Here is a 23,585-nt window from a genome sequence, read left to right as displayed (position 1 = left end):
AGGCAGAGAAAGACAAGTACCAAATGATTTCACTCATATGTGGAGTATAAGAACAAAGCAAAAACTGAAGAAACAAAACTGCAGCAGAATCACAGAACCCAAGAATGGACTAACGGTTACCAAAGGGAAAGGGATTGGGGGAGGTAGGTGGGAAGGGAGAAGGGGAAGGGGAAGGGGAATAAGGGGCATTACAATCAGCACACATAATGTAGGGGGGTGCACAGGGAAGGCAGTATAGCACAGAGAAGACAAGTAGTGACTCTATAGCATCTTACTATGCTGATGGACAGTGACTGTAATGGGGTAAGTGGTGGGGACTTGATAATGGGGGTAATCTAGTAACCACATTGTTGCTCATGTGATTGTATATTAATTATACAAAAAATAAATAAGTAAATAAATCAATAAAGTAGTTAGAGAAAATGATAAAGAAAAATGATGGGAGGGAAGCATCATTACTCCCACAGAGAAAGGGAGACAGACAGTGAAGATGTCAAGCAGAATACAGGGTCTTAGGAAAGAAATGAAAGGCCGTGGACCCCATCTCAGCCCTGGGACAAGACTTCCATACAGAGAGGCTTGTGTATGTGGTGAGGACATTGGTGTCATCCCCAAGTCACCCAAAGCTTTGAAGCAAACATGACCAGAGAAGGGGAAGCTCCATTTATTGAGCATTAGCCATGTGCCAGACACTGTCCTGGACACTTTAGAAATACTCTCCTGTTCCATCTCTGTGTGGCATCTACAGACCTCAGATCACAGCTGTAAGAACAGTGTAGGCATCTCAAAATGTGTCCCTCCCCCTTGACTCATGTTTGCAGTAATATTTGTACTTCTTAGAATCAAGTAATAAAGTCATTTTTAAATCAAGACTGTGGGAATTGTCTTTGGGGAAAACAAAGGGGAGAGTGGTGTTGCCAAAGGATAAACCACAGACTCAGTTCTCAGGGCTCTGGGACCCCAAAGCCCGGGATCCAGGACAGGGAGGGAGGAGAGGACTGTAACACTTCACCTACAACCCAGAGATGGAGGATGAATGCTCCTAGCAGGTTCAAGTGAGCGGGAGAAGAGAGCAAAGCATCTCTGAGGGTCTGTGACCCCTTCTTGATATACTCTTGGAGTCCACTAAAATATACCAGAGTTTTATGTTTGGCCTGGGAGAGAAATTTAATTTGCTAATTAAATAGCAAAGGTTTGTTTTTCTCAATCTGCACTTATCAATGTTTAATGGAGTATTAGTTAACTGATAGCTTCCAAAAATTTAAAAACTAATGGATTATTCATTCTGAGACTTTCAATATTTTATCTTATAGTGAGCATTAAAAAAAATCATATCCATTTAGTACATGGCCCATAGTCTCCTTACCTTCTCCAGGCTCAGAAATTATTGATATGGGAGCCTGTGCTTTAGTGGAAATTTGTGACCTCCCCAAAGTATAGAATCTACCTCTCTTCCCTTCACTCTGTCCCCTTCTCAATATGGCTTGTATAAAGCAATCATAATATTCAGCCGGTACCCTTCACAAAGAATGCCTCACTGTGACCACAGTGAAATCACTAACTCTTATGTTTTTCAGGATGAGATAAAGGTAGACCACCATCTCCTTCCTGTCCTTGTCTAGTCCTTTCAGATGCCCCAGTAGCCCCCAGAACCAAGACATAATGATTGCCAAGTCCCTGCGGCCCAGTATGGGAGGCAAAAAACTTCCTGGACAGTCATTGGCTCTAGAGGATTCCCCAGACTAACTTACTGTGACTGACTGTGTATATGTTGGCGGCACAGGTTGTCCCAGACTTGCTGCTATTGGCCCTAGACAGAAGGACAAACTTACCTTGGAGAAGGGGAGTCACCTCACTTACATCCGATACTATTGTAACATCAGGTTCAAGCTGTAAAATGACATAGGAGGTGGTCATTATATCACATGACAAAGTTTGGACTTTATCTGGAGAATAATGAACTCAGGCAACAGTGCATTTCTAAATGATTACCTTGGTGGTTGACTGGTGAATGTGCTAAAAGAGAATTTGAGAAATGCTTAATAGAAGAATTCCTTCTTGGAACTTGGTGACCTTGTGTTAAATAAGACAGGTGATCAAGGGAGAGAGGGCCCTAAGGGAGGAAGTCTTGATTTTTGATTAGGTAAACTGAGGTTGGTGGATGTAATACTTTCTGAGAAGAATAGGATTAGATGCAGGAAATTGAATTCAGTTGCGGTCATGGTAATTTAGGTTCTCTATGAAATACCAAGGTTAGTCTGTATTTAGTTGGATATACATATAAGCTTGAACTCAGGGTAGAGGTCAAGATTTTCAAGGTGGTTTAGAAAGTTCTCTACAGAATGAGCAAGAGAGAGAATGAGATGGACCAATGCATAAGGAGAGGAACTGTTAGCTGAAGATGATTTTGGACAGCAATAATATTTAAAGAGAATTAAGAGGAAGAGGATCCCATGGACAATACTGAAAGAGAAAACTCAGAGAAGGCAGGGTGTGATAACAGAAAGATGAGAGAGAGCAATTCACGAGTTGGTTAACATTGCCCAGAATGGCCAAGAGTCAGAACTGAAAAAGGTCCATTGCGTTTGGCAGCAAGAACTTTAGAGATCTTGTTCCCCCACCCCCCAGAAAATTGCTCAATAGAGTAATTAAGGGTAGAAAAGTGATAGCTGTGGGTTATCAGTGAGGGACTGAAAGGTGGAAACACCTAGCGAGTCTTCTCCTTAATAGAAATAATTGAAAGGGGGAGGAAGAAAAGAAAAATACAGAGTCAATGATGCAACTTTTGAGGGAGGGAGAGACTTGAACAAGTGTGGCAAGTACTGTTTTTTAACCTATTCTAATGGACTGAATTGTGTCCTCCAAATTTCATATGTTAAAGGTCCCCCCAGGACTTCAGAATGTGACTCTTTGGAGGTAGGGTTTTAAATTGATGACTAAGTTAAATGCAGTCTGAGGGTGGCCTTAATCTGGTCTCACTGGTGTCCTTATGAGACAAGGAGACTGGGACACCCAGAAAGACCCCTGGAGTGCATGCACAGAGGGGCAGCCATGCGAGGATGGCCGTCTGCAAGCCGAGGGGAACCAACCCTGCCAGCACCTTGATCCTGGATTTCCAGCTTCCAGAGCTGTGAGAGAATAATTGTTGTTTACGCCACCAGGAGTATGGTGTGTTGTCAGAGCAGCCCTTGCAGACTGGTACACCTGCCCAGTGGCTGTTCTTCTCTACCACCTCCACACCATCCTGTTCTTTGCTGAAAGAACCCTGATTTTGTTCGGAACCAGAGCAAGCTTACCACTAGGCCCTGAATTATGCTTGGGTTAAGCCAGTCGTTTCCCAGTTCTTGTCACTTAAGCCAATTAGGAAGTTTCAGTTTGCCATTTCTGTGGTTTCCATTCCTTTATGGTAGATTTGAACAAATAATATTTGTTATTCAGCAAATATTCACTCTCTACTCACCCCACCACCACCCCTCCTCTAGGGAGGAATATAGCTCTGTGTTCCATGAGGTCAAACTTGGTTCTGTACTTTGCAGCGGCCAAGGGAATGTTAGCAGGCATGGTGCAAGCAGAGGTTTAAAATGTCCTTACGTGGTTTGGCTTGATTTGGGTGCTTCTGCCATCCACTGTGAGGAGAGCATGCTCTGGAGCGCCGCTGGTCTCAGACTTGTGAGAGAGAAATAGGTGTGTATAAGCCACTGAGACTTGAGAGCTGTTTGTTATGCAGCATTATTATAGCAATAAGTAACTGATGAAACCTTAATTTCCCTTTTTAACAAAAAATGAACAAGACATCTCAAATATTTGGCAAGCAACTACATCCTAATTGGATTTAATAACTAAATTTCATTGTATTCATCTTTAGTTTCTTCCCTTGTGGCAATTTCCTAATTATAGTCATGGTACAGTTTCATTTGGCTTAATATATTTTTGTTTTTTATTTAATTTTTAATGGAATCAATAAAGGAAAATGTTGAGTAATTAAGACTAGAGGTAATCATACACAGTTAGAGCAAAAAAAAGAAGAGAAAGGAAGAAGTAGTATTCCCTTACTTAAAAGGACAAAGCCAAAGATCAGTGGGGAGAGTAGCTAACTATTTTAATTGAAGGGGTGTGTTTGAGTTCTAGTTCTGTTACTGCAGAGGACTGCCCTGCCCACCTCTGCCTCAGTTTCCTCAGCTGGGAAATGGAGTGATCCAGCATCACCACTAGTGGGCAGTGGAGATTCATGGGGCTCCTGCAGGAGGAAGCAGCTAGCAGGGCTCAGATAAACAACTAGGAACTAGAGATTAATGTTTGAGAGGGGTGAGTGTGCAGGGCAGGGCTGGGGGACAAGAGAATGTATCTGCCTCAGCGATCAAGGCTGCAGCCAATCTGGGCACAGCACACCAGCTGCGTGATCTGGGCACAGCACACCAGCTGCGTGAACTCTGCTCAGTAGCAACCTCTTACTTAATTTTAATTACCTAACTATGCCTTCAGTCCACCAAGAGAAGCAGTCAGCCCACAGAAGGAGTAATGGTTGGGAGAAGTGAGCAGAGTAGGGGCATTTTTTTCGGAAGAGCAGGAGTATTTACAGGAACTAATATCCAGCTTTTTGATGGAGTCATTGATGACTTTTTTGGGGGGGTCATTTTTCTCTGCCCACTCATGAGTACAATTCCATCTCCTATATCCCTCCTGGGTCCAGGGACTAAGTGGCAGATCTGAGGCTTAAACAAAAATCTTCCTGCCTCCTCAGCACAGGCTTTAACTACTGGGCCACAATGCCACTTGACTGTCATTTAAATGAAAATGTTGGAGGGACAGGGCTGGGAAAGGGGAGCAGGTTAGCCAGGCAGAACCAGGGAACATGCCCCACTGGACTTTCTTCGTTCACACACACCACAGTACATCCCAGAGGAATCTGAGACTGCACATAGATTGCTTTTTAACTGATGGTCCTCTCTCCATGGAGGCCTGTGGTGGTTTTCTGCCCTGTTCTACTCAAGCATCTCCTCCCCCTCAATCATCCAGTTGCTGCCAAGTTCTCTGCTCTAGCAGTGGCCAGCTCTGTGGGTGCACACTTCTGGAGTTGCAGATCAGACAGAGCTGGACATGTAGAGTCTGCTTTTCTATACCAGCTTGAGACCTAGCCCAGCTGCTTCCTAGACAGGACAGGTAAGACAGAAGCAAATGACAGCTCCTTTCGTGTGTGTGCGTGCGTGCGTGTGTGTGTGTGTGTGTGTGTGTGTGCGTACCTGCCACAAGGCAGCAAAATACATACAGAGCTCTGAACTTAAAATCTGAAGGTCCAGTTTCAAGTTCTGGCAATGCCACTTACAGGTTGGCTGATCTTGGGGAAATTTCAACTTCTTGGATACATCACTTCCTTATCTGCAAAATGAGGACAGTGATATTGAGTAGAGGGATACATGGGAATATCCATGGAATCTGCCCAGCACAGTGGCTGGCCCACGCATGCACGGAGATGGATTTAATGTTAGGCAGCTCTGCATACAATGGGAGGTGGGAGTAAAGTGCAAAGGGAACTAAAAAAAGATCCAGAAGGTGGATACTCAAAAGAAATCTCTACTATGCAGAAGTAGGTTCATATTATATAAAGTGAATACCTTTCATTTTTTAAATAGGTGTTTTTTAATATTTAACTGGAGGGTTGACTTCACTATTTACTGGGAATTAAGGGCACCTCAGCATTTTTTGAGCCTTTTCTGTGTATTAGACACAGTGCTGGCAAAGTGAATTGTATAGATCATCATGCTGACTTTCTGGGAAGCTAGGTGGTAGGTGTTACTATGCCCTCATTCAGAGACAAAAAGTGGCCAAGATCATCCAGCTGTAAGCAGTGAAGTCAAGCCTGGCTCTGTAACTGTGAGGTGCCTACAACATAATAAGTATGTTTTCTTAGAAAAGTAAATAGCTTTTTCAGTCCAAAAACTTAAGAAACCAAAGCTGTTGCAGGAATTCTTCAAGGCACTGTGTACTTAGGCACATGGAATGAGCCAGCCCCCTCTCAATTCCACACTGCCAAAGTGATTTCAAAATACACTTTAAAGCATTTCGAAAGATTGTTTAGCCACTAGTTCATAGGCTGTGCTTTGACTGTCATCTCCAGAGGGTAGGAACTCTAGCGGTCTAATTCATCTCTATTGGTCTCTAAACATTATATGGCACAGAGCAGATCCACAATATTTGATGAATGAAAAAAATGCATTTTTCTGTAATTCAGACATTCTGAGGGCACACTGGCTCTTCTCTCCCCAATTTTCATCTCCTAGATTTCTGAATTATGACAAAAGGGGAAGAATCTAATATTTTGTTGAGTGCTTATTATGTCAGGCATTGTGAGGAATACATATACATGTAATATAGTTATAGATACAGATGTAGTTATAGTTAGTTATATATAGTGATAGACATATAGATATCAATATATTCCTAGATAAGTACAGACATAGATATAGGCATAGTCATATAGTTAAAAATATGATATGGTTATAGATATAGATAGTGATAAATACTTGGTATAGTATGGATACTATATAGTATATAGCACATAGGACCAGGTCTGAGCCAGCTGATACCTTAGTGTCTTTCTTGACCAAAGATGCTCTGATAAAACAGAAGATGGTACTGTTGGTTGACAGGCACTAAAAAGGAAGGGGACATGTATTAGTTCATGTGGCCCAAGGATCCACGTGGAAAGCAAACTGTAGGAAACGAGCTTTCCATTTGCCTATCCTCTTTTATATCCTTGTAACCCCAACTGCATATTTAGAGGGGTCACCTGCTAGGACTGCATGGTGGGGGCAGCATCAAACTTAATTGTGGTTAGGTTGTTACAGGTTTAAACTGCCTGGAAGTAAACTGAGTCAATTTTGGTTTGATCTGTCTATCAAACAATATTATCTTATTTTGAAACTGAAGGGGTTAATTGTTTGCAGAGATAAAGTGCTTGAATCTCAAAGCTGTTTGTGAAGTGGTTTTCTTCAGTCTTCTCCTGGAAAGACAGTTCTAGCTTAAGACAATTTCCACAATCAAACTTCAAGAAGGACCCTAATAAATGAGGATTCTGCACCCATGTTAGGGGCATTTTTGGGGATCTGGAGTGGCAATGAAGTTCCATTTCTTGGGTCAACTCTGATGGGTTAGTAATAACTCCCCAGGCCAGCATCTTGGGGAGACCCCAGGGCCAGTTCTCAGCCCAGAAGGGAAAGTGCTGAGATATTAACCTTGTCTGTTCTGAGTATGGTGGTGTATTTTTGGCAATATCCTTACAGTTGCAAGTGACAGCTAATGTTAGGCAGGAAAGACTGCTGGTTCACACATGCACTTTCTGTCACACAGAGCACTCATATTCATATGCAGGAATCATGGCCACTACCGCTTCCCAAAATGTTTAGTTCATGACTTCCACCAGAGACCCCTCCATACACCCTGCAGAAACAAGTACATACACAGGTTTTGGGAGAGGATTATGGTTAGTCCAGTTGGAATTAAAAATCACAGGAATGCCCACTGAACCCTGGATCAATCAATTCTGGATAGGGGGTAGAATCATCTAAAAATATGACCACTTCCATGGGAACTGCACAATTGGGCTAGGTGGGAAGAGAGGTCTCTTGAGCAAGGAATAGCAAGTGGTGCAGAACTTCTAAAATGGTGAGTTTCTACCACAAGGGGAGTGCCACGTGGCTGGCATCCCAAGCTTAAATCCCAGAAGGAGGAGGAGACCCTCAGGAATGTGAATCAACCTCAGCTGCTAGCTATGGCCCCTCCCTATCACTTTTTGCCTCTAGGTCCTCAGCTGAGAAGAGAAAGCTCCACCTAAATCAATGAGAATTGCCTTCCAAATTCTGCTGAGCTGAAACAAAGTTACTACTCTAGCAATTAACCAGGGAGGTACCTTCAGTTTGTAGAGGAAATTCCTGCTCCATGACCAACTGGTTAGCTGTCTCTTCCCATGGCAGGTGGTGACCTGAGAATTTTGGGCCGGTGACCTGAGGACTGCCCCACCATGCAGTGGCTGATGAGGTTCTGGGTCCTCAGCAGAATCCACAAATTCTACCATGGCTTCCACCCTGCCGCTTGGCACCTGCGCTGCCAGTCTTTATCAGGAGGTGGAGCCCCAAGATGGAATGACTACACTGTACCCAAGGAATTTAACTTTGCAAGCAATGTACTAGGTTACTGGACTCAGATGGAGAAGGTGAGGAGGCACCCATATTGGAGAGGGCATACAAATTCATTCATTCTGTTTCATTCAGTCTTCATTAATTCAGTTCAGCTAACACATGGCAACTTCCTGACATGTCCCAAGCAGGCTTCTAGATAATGAGGAGAGAAAAGTAAACAAAACATATGACTTAATTTTCCTCTTTAGATAGTGTGATTCCACAGTTCATGTGTTAGGAGAGGTAAGTACGGCTTAGGTAAGTTCTGTTTGGCAAAAATCATGACAGGGGCAAATTCTTCCTACCAGTCTCCAATGCAGTTTAAATTAAATACTGTTAAATAAATATAGCCAAATATACATTAATCACAAAGCTTAAAAACAGAAAACTCAGCAGCTGAATGCTCTTGCTTCATATTGCCTGGCTCTTTATCCCATCATATTTGCTCAAAGAAATTAATTTATGTGTTGCCTAGCATTACCAATTGCTTAATATGGTCTATCTTTTGTGGCTCCTGTATGTAATTCCATAATTTTACATAAACAGTTAGTAATGGTCCTTGGACCTGTACAGTTTAAAAGGGTCCTCACGTTCCTCTGAATCTGAGACTTTTGTCCCAGCATCCCACAAAGGAATCCTCCATGGTATTCACAGAGTCTGTATCTTTTGTAATTCTAATACACATGTAGTATCGCTGGCGCTAGAACGTATGTTCCATGAGGTCGTGGAATTTTTACTGTTTTAACTGTTGTATCCCCAGGGTATAGAATATGCCTGGCACATTAAAGCTATTTGTTGAATGAATCTGAATGCGTGCAGCACCTTGAACAGCAGCAGAACTAGTCTATGATAAACAACATTGGTGCCTGACCATGAGCTGGTTGTTGGTATTTTAGCAACGGGCCATTTACTTCCCATCGGTGTGTTCTAAATGTGTATGTAGGAATAGAGGAATATGTGTTGGAAACATGTCATTGACTAGGAGAAGCTTTAGCACAGGAAGTCCTCATGCAAAGAAGGCAACAGAGTACAGGAATCAGAATCGGGCTTTGGGGCTCCTTTTGTAAAATCACATCTCAGGATACTCAATGTTCATTCATTTATGGCAGCAACCAGTGGAGCTGAAATGGTGGTTGCTGCCTTGGGAGACGCATGGCTGTGCAATTTATCTAGAGGAACCTGGCAGTCCTCCCATGTATGTTTACCTGTCTGGACCCTGTAGGCTCTCAGTTTGCAGCCTCTGGTATAAAAACAAGAATATTGCAATTTTTCTAACTATTAATGGCATAATACATATTATTTCCCAATTAAACACAATGCAAAGAGTTTTAAGTTTTAACTTCCAAGTCTTAGAGTAATCTTCCTTGGTAAATTCTTTTTCAAATCTGGGTACCAACCAATCAGTATCCAAACAAATTGATACCCCAAGACTTGTCTCCCAAGTTGTGTACACAATGATCATTTGGTGAGCCTGTGAGCACACCTATTTCTTATCAATGGCAATTCACACAGGAATAATACACTACTTACAATTTTAATTATATTTAAAACACCTTCTGTGTAAGTTAAATTATAATCAATGTTAAAGCTAGCCATATTTAAAATGATATTTTGGTTATAATCTACCTCAAGAACTGTCAAATTTAGAAAAATAAATCCTTCTCTTCATCCAAAGAAATAAAAATTTGACCCTATCTTTAGATTTAACCCAGTTCTTTATCAATGCTTACTTATGTCCCAGTTTCTTTCGGTTTATCCATTCATTAAATATTTACTGGACATTAATTATGTGCCAGGTGCTCCTCTAAATACTTTACTAAAGAATGTAAAAGTTGTCACTATTCTCATTTTTTTTGTTGTATTGAGATATAATTAACATATAATTATCCTCATTTTCTTAAAAAAAAGCATCCGTTTTCAAGTCAAACTCTTAACACTTTAGTATGCATACCAAAATTTTAGATATAAATCCTGGGGTTTTCATTGTAGGAAAGCTTTTAGTAATGGATTTAATTCTTTAAGAGATGCAAAATTCTTGAGATTTCAGTTGTATCAGCTTTGGCAAGTTTTATTGCTTTTTGAGCAATTTGTTCAAATTGTCAGGTTTATTGGCATGTTATTCATAATTTTCTCTTATTGCTGTTTTAATGTCAGTAAGAATTTTAATAATGTACACTTTTTCATTCCTGATATTGTTAATATGTTTATTCTCTTTTTTTTCCTTGGTAAGTCTTCCTAAGAGTTTATCAATTTTATTAATCTTTTCAAAATCAGCTTTCGCTTTGCTGATATTCTCTGTTTTGTATTTGTTTTCCATTTCATTAATGACTCCTCTTCTACTTTGGTTTGATTTGCTTTTCTCTTTTGAGCTTCTTGAGAGATGGAAGCTTATATCCTTGCCTTTTGTACTTCCTTCTTTTCTAATACATGCTTTGAAAAATATAAATTTCCCACTAACACTCCTGTTAAGTCCATTACACACATTATTTTTCGAGAGGGCATCTCTCATATTTATTGATCCAATGGTTGTTAACAACAATAAAATTCTGTATAGGGGGGTCAATGCTCAATGCACAATCATTAATCCATCTCAAGCCTAGTTCTCGTCAGTCTCCAATCTTCTGAAGCATAACGAACAAGTTCTTACATAGTGAATGAATTCTTACATAGTGAATAAGTTCTTAAATGGTGAACAGTACAAGGGCATCAATCACAGAAACTTTCCGTTTTGATCACACATTATGAACTATAAACAATCAGGTCAAATATGAATATTCGTTTGATTTTTATACTTGATTTATATGTGGATCCTACATTTCTCCCTTTATTATTATTATTATTTTTATTTTTAATAAACTGCTGAAGTGGTAGGTAGATGCAAGATAAAGGTAGAAAACATAGTTTAGTGTTGTAAGAGAGCAATTGTAGATGACCAGGTGTGTGCCTGTAGACTATGTGCTAATCCGAGCTAGACAAGGGCAATAAAACATCCATGGAAGCAGAAGCTTTCTCTCAACACATGGTGGGGTGAGGTTCTAGGCTTCACCACTGTTGTTCCCCAGTTTCTCACCTGATGGCCCCCCTGCGACTGTGCCTGTCTTAGGTTGTTCCTCCCTTGAGGAATCTTACCCATCTCTGGCTAACCAGTCATCTTCCGGGGCCATACAGGGAAATGTTAAGTTGTTAAGTGAGAGAGAAGCCTTATTGTTTGAAAAGGTTAGCTTTTTACTTCTTTGCAGATTTATGCCCTGTGGCTTCTATGCCCAGCACTTGTCTCGAGGTATCTTTACCACCTGGAGGAATTATGATACTCGGTAAATTCGATATGAGGCACGAGTTCTATTTAAGGGTTGTAATTAGGAAGGAAGAAGAAAAGCTATAGAGGTAGCATATGGAAGAAAACATGGGAGGATTGATTATTTCTTTGACATATCTTCTTATAGAGTACCTTAAGTATGTATAGGTTTTAAACTACTAACTTGCACACACATATTAACATAATAGGAATACGGTGACATAAACAAAGCAAATCTATAATTACCAGCCATCTCCAGTGAAGCCAAGAAAACCATTTAGGCACCCTAGGCATTTGTGAAAATTTGTCTATGATATGATGGATATTGTCCAACTGTACTTGAACAGTCTGAGAGAAGTCAGACAAATTAAAGCAACCCATTCCTGGGATCTGTTCACATCCCATATGTTCTTTTAACCGTAGATAGTCTATAGTCGTAGGATTTTGGAGCGCTACAACTTGCACCCCTCCCAACTCCTGGTTGAGTTCCAACAGTACAGATCCGGTCAAATTCGTTGTCTCACTGTATGCACATGCCAGCCTAGACATCTCCCTCCTCATTCCAATGGCAAGTCCAGGAAACGGTGGGGTGGACGCAGCCACGACCGCAGCATCGCCCAGATCCCTGTGGAGGCTTTTTGATGATCATCCCCTGGCACGAGTCCTCCAGAGAGTGCTGATGCCGGAAGCTCCTCCTCATATCATATCTTAGTTCATTTTCTGGGTAGCCAAGCTAGGCCTTGATCTTCTGCATAGAAACAAACAGACCCTTTGCCCACACTTTGACATGCCCTCTATACCACTGTGTAGAACTCATTGGAGGTCAGCACACAGGAACTGCTTTTTTTTTTTTATTAAGAGAAAGGAATATTATCAGAAAAGAGTACCTCCATAGCTGATCATCTCACACCCTTTAAGTGATCAACATTAAGGATATTTAAAGCATGCGTTAATCTTTGATTTACCAATAGTTTTATCCTATCAAGGAATAATCCCCCTTTTGTTTCTTTCTTTCTTTCTTTTTTTTTTTAATCTATAATCTACACTTACATGAAGAATACTATGTTTACTATGCTCTCCCCTATATCAGGTCCCCCTTAAAAACCACATTACGGTCACTGTCCATCAGCATAGCAAAATGTAGAATCACTACTTGTCCTCTCTGTGTTGTACAGCCCTCCCTCCCCTTTCTCCCTCCCCCACCGATGCATGCTAATCTTAATACCCCCCTTCTTCTTTCCCTCCCTTATCCCCCCCTGCCCACCCATCCACCCCAGTTCCTTTCCCTTTGGTACCTGGTAGTCCATTTTTGGGTTCTGTAATTCCGCTGCTGTTTTGTTCCTTCAGTTTTTCTTTTGTTCTTATACTCCTCAGATGAGTGAAATCATTTGGTATTTCTCTTTCTCTGCTTGGCTTATTTCACTGAGCATAATACTCTCCAGCTCCATCCATGTTGCTGCAAATGGTAGGATTTTTCCACTTCCTATGGCTGAGTAGTATTCCATTGTGTATATGTACCACATCTTCTTTATCCATTCATCTACCGATGGACATTTAGGTTGCTTCCAATTCTTGGCTATTGTAAATAGTGCTGCGATAAACATAGGGGTGCATCTGTCTTTCTCAAACTTGATTGCTGTGTTCTTAGGGTAAATTCCTAGGAGTGGAATTCCTGGGTAAAATGGTAGGTCTGTTTTGAGCATTTTGATGAACCTCCATACTGCTTTCCACAATGGTTGAACTAATTTACATTCCCACCAGCAGTGTAGGAGGGTTCCCCTTTCTCCACAGCCTCGCCAACATTTGTTGTTGTTTGTCTTTTGGATGGCAGCTATCCTTACTGGTGTGAGGTGATACCTCATTGTAGTTTTAATTTGCATTTCTCTGATAATTAGCGATGTGGAGCATCTTTTCATGTGTCTGTAGGCCATCTGTATTTCTTTTCTGGAGAACTGCCTGTTCAGTTCCTCTGCCCATTTTTTAATTGGGTTATTTGTTTTTTGTTTGTTGAGGTGTGTGTGCTCTTTATATATTCTGGACGTCAAGCCTTTATCGGATCTGTCATTTTCATATATATTCTCCCATACTGTAGGGTTCCTTTTTGTTCTATTGATGGTGTCTTTCACTGTACAGAAGCTTTTCAGCTTAATGTAGTCCCACTTGTTCATTTTTGCGGTTGTTTTCCTTGCCCAGGGAGATATTTTCAAGAAGAGGTCACTCATGTTTATGTCTAAGAGGTTTTTGCCTATGTTTTTTTCCAAGAGTTTAATGGCTTCATGACTTACATACAGGTCTTTGATGCATTTTGAGTTTACCTTTGTATATGGGGTTACACAAAGGTCCAGTTTCATTCTCCTACATGTAGCTGTCCAGTTTTGCCAGCATCATCTGTTGAAGAGACTGTCATTTCCCCATTGTATGTCCATGGCTCCTTTATCAAATATTAATTGACCATATATGTTTGGGTTAATTTCTGGAGTCTCTAATCTGTTCCACTGGTTTCTGGCTCTGTTCTTGTGCCAGTACCAAATAGTCTTGATTACTATGGCTTTGTAGTAGAGCTTGAAGTCGTGGAGTGAGATCCCCCCTACTTTTTTCTTCTTTCTCAGGATTGCTTTGGCTATTCGGGGTCTTTGGTGTTTCCATATGAATTTTTGAATTATTTGTTCCAATTCATTGAACAACGTTGCTGGTAATTTGATAGGGATTGCATCAAATCTGTATATTGCTTTAGGCAGGATGGCCATTTTGACAATATTAATTCTTCCTAGCCATGAGCATGGGATGAGTTTCCATTTATTAGTGTCCCCTTTAGTTTCTCTTAAGAGTGACTTGTAGTTTTCAGAGTATTAGTCTTTCACTTCTTTGGTTAGATTTATTCCTCGGTATTTTATTCTTTTTGAAGCAATTGTGAATGAAATTGTTTTCCTGATTTCTCTTTCTATTGGTTCATTGTTAGTGTATAGGAAAGCTACAGATTTCTGTGTGTTAATTTTGTATCCTGCAACTTTGATGTATTCCGATATCAGTTCTAGTAGTTTTGGAGTGGAGTCTTTAGGGTTTTTTATGTACAGTATCATATCATCTGCAAATAGTGACAGTTTAACTTCTTTACCAATCTAGATTCCTTGTATTTCTTTGTTTTGTCTGATTGCCGTGGCTAGGACCTCCAGTACTATGTTAAATAACAGTGGGGAGAGTGGGCATCCCTGTCTGGTTCCCGATCTCAGAGGAAATGCTTTCAGCTTCTCGCTGTTCAGTATAATGCTGGCTGTGGGTTTATCATATATAGCCTTTATTATGTTGAGGTACTTGCCCTCTATTCCCATTTTGCTGAGAGTTTTTCTCATGAATGGATGTTGAATTTTGTCAAGTGCTTTTTCAGCATCTATGGAGATGATCATGTGGTTTTTGTCTTTCTTTTTGTTGATGTGGTGGTTGATGTTGATGGATTTTCGAATGTTGTACCATCCTTGCATCCCTGGGATGAATCCCACTTGGTCATGGTGTACAATCCTTTTGATGTATTTTTGAATTCAGTTTCCTAATATTTTGTTGAGTATTTTTGCATCTACTTTCATCAGGGATATTGGTCTGTAGTTTTCTTTTTTGGTGGGGTCTTTGCCTGGTTTTGGTATTAGGGTGATGTTGGCTTCATAGAATGAGTTTGGGAGCATTCCCTCCTCTTCTATTTTTTGGAACACTTTAAGGAGAATGGGTATTATGTCTTCTCTGTGTGTCTGATAAAATTCCGAGGTAAATCCGTCCGGCCCCGGGGTTTCGTTCTTGGGTAGTTTTTTGATTACCGTTTCAATTTCTTTGCTCGTAATTGGTTTGTTTAACTTTTGTGTTTCTTCCTTGGTCAGTCTTGGGAGGCTGTATTTTTCTAGGAAGTTGTCCATTTCTCCTAGGTTTTCCAGCTTGTTGGCATATAGGTTTTCATAGTAGTCTTTAATAATTCTTTGTATTTCTATGGGGTCTGTCGTGATTTTTCCATTCTCATTTCTGATTATGTTGATTTGTGTTGATTCTCTTTTTCTCTTAATAAGTTTGGCTAGAGGCTTATCTATTTTGTTTATTTTCTCAAAGAACCAGCTCTTGGTTTTGTTGATTTTTGCTGTTGTTCTATTCTTCTCAATTTTGTTTTGTTTCTTCTCTGATCTTTATTATGTCCCTCCTTCTGCTGACCTTAGGCCTCATTTATTCTTCTTTTTTCAATTTTGATAATTGTGACATTAGACCTGTCATTTGAGATTGTTCTTCCTTTTTTAAATATGCCTGGATTCCTATATACTTTCCTCTTAAGACTGCTTTTGCTGTGTCCCACAGTAGTTGGGGCTTTGTGTTGTTGTTGTCGTTTGTTTCCATATATTGCTGGATCTCCATTTTGATTTGTCATTGATTCATTGATTATTTAGGAGCATGTTGTTAAGCCTCTGTATGTTTGTCAGCCTTTTTGCTTTCTTCGTACAGTTTATTTCTAGTTTTATGCATTTGTGGTGTGAAAAGTTGGTTGGTAGGATTTCAATCTTTTGGAATTTACTGAGGCTCTTTTTGTGGCCTAGTATGTGGTCTATTCTGGAGAATGTTCCATGTGCACTTGAGAAGAATGTATATCCTGTTGCTTTGGGATGTAGAGTTCTATAGATGTCTGTTAGGTCCATCTGTTCTAGTGTGTTGTTCAGTGCCTGTGTGTCCTTACTTATTTTCTGCCCGGTGGATCTATCCTTTGGGGTGAGTGGTGTGTTGAAGTCTCCTAAGATGAATGCATTGCCGTCTATTTCCCTCTTTAGTTCTGTTAGTATTTGTTTCACAAATGCTGGTGCTCCTGTGTTGGGTGCATACATATTTATAATGGTTATATCCTCTTGTTGGACTGAGCCCTTTATCATTATGTAGTGTCCTTCTTTATCTCTTGTTACTTTCTTTGTTTCGAAGTCTATTTTGTCTGCTATTAGTACTGCAACCCCTGCTTTCTTCTCACTGTTGTTTGCCTGAAATATGTTTTTCCATCCTTTGACTTTTAGTCTGTGCTTGTCTTTGGGTTTGAGGTGAGTTTCCTGTAAGCAGCATATAGATGGGTCTTGCTTTTTTATCCATTCTATTACTCTGTGTCTTTTGATTGGTGCATTAAGTCCATTTACATTTAGGGTGACTATTGAGAGATATGTACTTATTGCCATTGCAGGCTTTACATTCGTGGTTACCAAAGGTTCAAGGTTAGCTTCTTTAGTATCTTACTGCCTAACTTAGCTCGCTTATTGAGCTGTTATATACACTGTCTGGAGATTCTCTTCTTCTCTCCCTTCTTATTCCTCCTCCTCCATTCTTCATATGTTGTATGTTTTGTTCTGTGCTCTTTTTAGGAGTGCTCCCATCTAGAGCAGTCCCTGTAGGATGCCCTGTAGAGGTGGTTTGTGGGAAGCAAATTCCCTCAGCTTTTGCATGTCTGGGAATTGTTTAATCCCACCATCATATTTAAATGATAGTCGTGCTGGATACAGTATCCTTGGTTCAAGGCCCTTCTGTTTCATTGCATTAAATATATCATGCCATTCTCTTCTGGCCTGTAGGGTTTCTGTCGAGAAGTCTGATGTTAGCCTGATGGGTTTTCCTTTATAGGTGACCTTTTGCTCTCTAGCTGCCTTTAAAACTCTTTCCTTGTCCTTGATCCTTGCCATTTTAATTATTATGTGTCTTGGTGTTGTTCTCCTTGGATCCTATCTGTTGGGGGCTGTGTATTTCCGTGGTCTGTTCGATTATTTCCTCCCCTAGTTTGGGGAAGTTTTCAGCAATTATTTCTTCAAAGAGACTTTCTATCCCTTTTCCTCCTTCTTCTTCTTCTGGTACCCCTATAATACAAATATTATTCCTTTTGGATTGGTCACATAGTTCTCTTAGTGTTGTTTTGTTTCTGGAGATCCTTTTATCTCTCTCTATGTCAGCTTGTATATGTTCCTGTTCTCTGGTTTCTATTCCTTCAATGGCCTCTTGCATCTTATCCATTCTGCTTATAAATCCTTCCAGGGATTGTTTCACTTCTGTAATCTCCTTCCTGACATCTGTGATCTCCCTCTGGACTTCATCCCATTGCTCTTGCATTTTTCTCTGCATCTCTGTCAGCATGTTCATGATTTTTATTTTGAATTCTTTTTCAGGAGGACTGGTTAGGTCTGTCTCCTTCTCAGGTGTTGTCTCTGTGATCTTTGTCTGCCTGTAGTTTTGCCTTTTCATGGTGATAGAGATAGTTTGCAGAGCTGGTACAAGTGACAGCTGGAAGAGCTTCCCTTCTTGTTGGTTTGTGGCCTTCCTCTCCTGGGAGAATAGCGACCTCTAGTGGCTTATGCTTGTCATCTGTGCGCAGACAGGGCTTCTGCTACCTGCCCGGTTGCTATGGAGTTTATCTCCACTGTTGCTGTGGGCATGGCCTGCCTGGGGATGCTCCTCCAAAATGGTGGAGCCCCCCTTCGCGAGGCGCTGGGTTCTCACAGGTGTGGATGTGGTCTGGATGTTGTCCTGTGTCCTCTGGTCTCTATTTTAGGAAGAGTTGTCTTTTTTATATTTTCATAATTCTATGTGGTTTTGGGAGGAGAGTTCCGCTGCTCTACTCACGCCGCCATCCTGGCTCCGCCCCCTTACACACATTTTGATATGTCATATTTTATTATCATTCTGTCTAAAATATTTTCAAATTGCCGTTTTGATTCTTCTCTCGCCCTTAGATTATAGAGAAGTGTATTTGTTAGTTTCCAGATAGTTGGGGTGGGTTTCTCATTGTCTTGTTAATGATTTCCAGTTTAATTTCATTGTGATCAGAAAACATACTCTATTTTAAAAGTTTGAATTGTCTTGCGGTTGGGAAACTTACCAAATACAATGGAAAATAATCGAATTATGCTATTGTTGGGTAGTGTTCTACCTATGCTAATAAGGATTTAAACTCTATTAGTCTATCACATTCTACCATTAGTTTACAGAGATCATTCAATTTCAACTTGTATTTCCTTGTAATTAATGCTGCAGCAAGCTCTTTCTCTAGGCAATAAACTCATAGGTGTTTTAATTTCAGAAAGAATCATCTCATTCATGAATCACCTAAGTAATCAATCTACCTTCTCAATTATCCTTCTTCAAAGTGTTTTAGTTGGAGATTAGCAAAGAATAGCTGTGTAGGTTTTTGTTTATTTAAATCAACTACATTGGTGATTTACATAGAAAAAAATGCACACATCTTAAGTGTAAAGTTTGAATTTTAGAACACTTTTATCACCTCAGATGTTTCCTTTTATCCTTTGCCAGTCAGTCCCCATCTACTCCCACTCTGGGCCCTGGGCAACCACTGATCTGTTGTCACAAGAGATTATATTTCTCTTCCCAAGGGTTTCGTAAAAATGGAATTCTATAGGATGCACCTTTTTGTGTCTGGTTTCTTTTATTCAGCATAATGTTTTTGAGGTTCAACCATGTTGCTTTGTATATTGATTGTTCATTCCTTTTTATTGCTGAGTTAGTTGTTAAGCATTTTATTTAAATCTATTTCTCAATCTCCCTTAGCTTAACCTCTGCATAAGAGTTGAAACTTTAAATTGTTTCAAAGTTGTTTTTCTCCTCTTGAAAACAGCCCTATCTCAACATCACATCAGATTAACCATTAGTACAGAAATCCATTCCTGCTTAAGCAATATCTTTAAACACTGTAAGAGCTATGTTGTCTGAATTATAAGTTACACTCTGAATTTTCTGAGTCATAATTGTTTTCTACCTTGATATACTAGCTTCTGCATCATTTTAAAACTCCTACAGGAATATTACTTACTCTGCTATCCTTTATATGAGCAGTGCATAACTAATCATTCATACTTGCTAATATTCTTTAATCTGTTGGGCAAGAATTTTTTCATAGAAATGAATATTTAAGTATGTGTCTACATATATTAGTCTTATCTCAGGTAAGATACACTCTTTTGTTCCAATCATATGGTGCAAAGATGGCAGGATCATAAACTGCTAAAGAATACACACCAAACAATTATCAGGTGTTGAACTTCAGTGAGTGAAAATGTGATAAGAATGTTGTAGAAATTTTTCTGCTCATATTATGCATTCCATGAAATTTTACTATGGACATGTTTTGCTTTGAAGATTCTTAAAAAATAGTCTTTTTTTTAAAAGCATGCTCATTATTAAAAACATGAGGAACATGAGAAAGTTGATTTAAACAAGAAAATGAAAATTGGCCACAAGTATTTAAAACCATTTATATATGTGTGTTTATGTAGGTCATATTCACCATTGTATCCTTTTGTTTAAAGAATAGTTTCTAAGAAATAATGAGAACTCAGTAAATATATACAGAATAAGTAAATAGATACTACTATATAAATTTCATTTATAATGCAAATATGATTTTGCTTTTTAAAGTTGTACTGTGGGATTTTTATTGCAAAAAACATTTCTGAAAGTATATTTGATTGGTTTTACCATCTTTCATCATATAGAATTAACAACTTTTGTAGACAGTATATAGTTGGATCCTGTTTTTTTTTAATCCATTCTTCCAACCTATGTCCTTTGGGAAATTTAGTCCACTTACATTTAAAGCAATTACTGATAAAGGAGGACTTTCTGTTGCCATACTGTTAATTGTTTCCTTGATGTCATAGTTTTTTGGTCCCTTCTTTCCTCTCTTACTTCTTTCCTTTGTGTTTAGTTGGGTTTTTGTAGTGATAGTTTTAATTCCCTTTGCAATTCCTTTTGTGAGTATTCTGCTGATAATTTCTTTATGGTCACCATGGAGATTACATATAACATCCAAAAGTTATAATAATCTGTTTTAACCTAATAACAATTTTTTTTTTAAGATTCAGTATGTATCTTTCTTTAAAGAAATTGGAAAACAAGTTGCTATTTGCCTTATCTGTGGGTCAGGACCCTAAAGTTAGTTGGATCCCCACTCACTGGCACTTCACTGTTAACACTCCTGGTAACATTCCTCAGTCTTACCTGGCTTTACTTAGGACCTGCAGTGTGGCTCACAGCAGCTACCTACGCCATATAAAACTGTGGAGACTATAGTTTGTCAGTCCCAAAGAACTGAGGCCCTCTTTCCCAAATCTCAGATGGACTTTTGTCCTCTAAATCCAGGATCCAAAAAAGGTACCCCATTCCTTTCCAGTTGGAATCATACCCCAGCCTGGTCTCCTGTCTGTATGTGTGCTGGACTATGTGCGGTGTTATGTCCAGTTTGATCACTTTGACTAACAGATTACACAAGTTTTTGCATCTGTAGAAGACAAGTTCACAGTTAGAAAATCTTAGTATATTACAGAGCTAAATTTTTTAAAGTTTAAATAGAACATGAGGCTTCAAATAAAAAATTGTTTTTTCAAATAATTTTTTCTGTTCACAGTTGCCTGTAATCCCAAATGAATAAAGGGCGTGGTGATTATTTTCTTCCTATTAATATACCTCGGCCCTACAGAGTCTTTGCCTTCTTATACTCTAGGATGTGCTGGCTAATTGGCTGTTACCACAGTCAGGTCAGTCTTCAGTAAATGTATGGAGTTGTGCAACCGTCACCCCACAAAGGCCTCCATGCCCTGTTCGCAGTCACTCTTGGGTCCCACCCCAGCCCCAGACAGCCTCTCCCCTATGCCTGGCTCTCTAGCTTTGCCTTTTTGGGGCCTTTCATGTTATTAGTGTCATATAATATGTGGTCTTTCGAGCCCAGCTTCTTTCACATAGCATGGTTTTTAAAAACAGATGACAGTCACACGGCACACAGTGACCCCGTGTGGGGGTGCGCCCCAGAGCTATGAGTGTGTGCCCAGGCCGTGCGCATGCTCCTGGTTTCTCCGGGCCACCTACGGCTTTCATTTGTTTGAGCAATGTTTTGTAGTTTTCAGCCCACAACTCTTCCGCCTCTGTAGCTGGTTTTTTCCCCAAACACTTGATTCTTTTGCTGCTGTGAACGGTCTTTCTAAAGCATTCCCTTGGGGCTGCTCGCTGCGGTCGTGTAGGAGTTCAGGTTGGGTGTTCGTTTCGTGTCCTGCAACTTTGCTGTCTTCACTTACGAGGTCCGACAATTTTTTGTGGATTCCTTTAGGCTTGCTACATGTAAGATCATGTCATTCTGCAAACAGATAACTTTACTTTTCCCGCTCCGATTCAGATTTGATTCCTTCCTGCCTAACTGATCTGTCTGGATCTTTCAGAATATTGTAGAGTAGCAGTAGCAAAAGCAGTCACCCTGCCGCGTTCCTTCGCTCTGCGGGTAGTCCACAGAGGCCTCTGTCATGCTGAGAGAGTTCCCTCTATTCCCCGCTTATAACCTCATAACAATTTAAATGTATTCACATGCAAAAACCCTACTCTTTTGCAGGTCCATCTCACCTCCCCATGTTGTTATCGATGTCACAAATTACTCTTTATATATCATACACCCATTAACATAGATTTATAATGTTTTATGCTTTTGTCTTTTAAATATTGTGAAGGAATAAAAAGAATTATGGAACAAAATTAACATATGTTTTCATATTTGTCTATGTATTTATCTTTATCAAATCACTTTATATTTTTATATTTTAGTTACTCTACAATGCCCTTTTATTTCAACTTGGAATACTTTTAGATTCCTTATAGAGTGAGTCTAGTGGTAATGAACTCCCTCAGTTTTTGTCTGAGAATGTCCTAATTTCTCCCTCATTTTGAAGGACAGTTTTGCCAAACATATAAGTTTTGGTTGCTAGGGGTGTTTTCCTCCATCACTTAAAATACATAACCCCACTACCTTCTAGCCACAGGTCTACAGTTCCCACACACTGTGGCATCTGCCACTGCTTTCAGAAACCTCCAACCTAATATTCAAGCCGTGTCACCATTCCTATCTGAACCTCAAGTCGAATGGGACAGAAACCTGTCCTCCAGGCAGCCTCCAGACAAGCCAGAACATTGCAGACAAGTCACACTCTTTCCCCTCTGCTGCAAGGCAGGGACTGGGAATGGGTGGCTTCCTCCCAGCCACACTGCACCACACCAGAGAGAGTGTGAGGGGATCAGAACAACAGAAAGTGTCCCACCACTCTGGGTATGGCTTTTTATTATTTGGGCATTTGTCGGTTGCCGCAGAAAATACAGAGCTATTGTCATCTGGTTACTTGATGTTTCTGTGAGGGAATGAGGGCCTGGAGCTTCCTCATCTGCCTTCTTGATGATTTCACCTCTACAGGCACCTTAATTTAAAACAAGTTCCCCCAGATATTCAGGAATTAAATTAGCCTCTGCTATTTTGCTATAATGATAATAGTAATTTTATTGAGCACCTAGTGTGTGCCAGGTACCATCATACACACTTTACCTTTCAAAATAACTAATTTAAACTTTACTACCTTCTGGGTAGTACTACTGTACCCATTTCATAGATGAGAAAACAGGGGGCAGAGATTACCCTACTGTTCAAATGGAACTAAGACAGACACATGGGGAAATTAAATGTTAAGTCTTCAATAAGTGACATAAGGGCTATTCATTGTTTTTCATGACGTGAATAGTTTTCAGAGCAGGTGGCTACCATAGAGAAGTTAACCGGATCACATCCCACCCCCATCTTCTCTTGCATCTATAAATGCTTCAAAATGGTATCTCAGTGCTTGAGCTACACTCATACTGGAACTTGACTATGGTAATGGACTGGCCAAGTCAGTACCCTTTTCCTCTGAAGCAGGAAGTAACTCACAGTGTATGGTCTTGGCCAGGAGGGCAAGAGAGGTCCCAGCCCAGCCCTCTGGTGGGTGAATGACGAAGGGGATGAAGTGAAGTGGAGTTTCAGAGAGGTGACTGACTTATCCTGCCGAGCGGCCAACGTCTTCACGCAGACCTGTGGCCTGCAGCCGGGAGACCGTCTGGCTTTGATTCTGCCCCGAGTGCCTGAGTGGTGGCTGGTGACCATGGGCTGCATGCGAACAGGTCAGTATCTCAGAGATGCCAGGAGACCTCATGGCTGGCTTGGGGCCAGCTGGTCCTGGAATATTAGCTACTTTCTCTTCTCTGACCATCTTATTTCTTCATAGTCCTTCTGTTTCTCAGTCTCCCTCAAATATTCTTTTACTCCTTCT

At 40.2% G+C, this 23,585-nt stretch overlaps 1 protein-coding gene across 9 annotated transcripts in view; it reads left to right on the top strand.

The window, feature by feature from the left end:
* The first annotated feature begins 3,167 nt into the window (after positions 1–3,167).
* LOC108386958 (acyl-coenzyme A synthetase ACSM1, mitochondrial-like) overlaps positions 3,168–23,585 on the top strand; it is a 72,300-nt gene continuing 51,882 nt past the window's right edge. For 4 of the 9 annotated variants that reach the window (XM_073215488.1, XM_036992459.2, XM_073215487.1 and 1 more), the window contains exons 1-3: positions 3,168–5,160; positions 7,971–8,209; positions 23,226–23,436. In XM_073215488.1, the coding sequence (XP_073071589.1) occupies positions 8,018–8,209; positions 23,226–23,436 (403 nt within the window). In that variant the 5' untranslated portion in view covers positions 3,168–5,160; positions 7,971–8,017. The remainder of the gene's footprint in view (positions 5,161–7,970; positions 8,210–23,225; positions 23,437–23,585) is intronic. The other 5 variants (XM_036992463.2, XM_036992462.2, XM_073215489.1 and 2 more) reach the window with 3 other exon arrangements.

This window comes from Manis javanica, chromosome 10 (genome assembly GCF_040802235.1).
Source record: "Manis javanica isolate MJ-LG chromosome 10, MJ_LKY, whole genome shotgun sequence".
Classification (NCBI taxonomy): Eukaryota; Metazoa; Chordata; class Mammalia; order Pholidota; family Manidae; genus Manis; species Manis javanica.
This window is presented reverse-complemented; position numbering and strand designations above follow the sequence as displayed.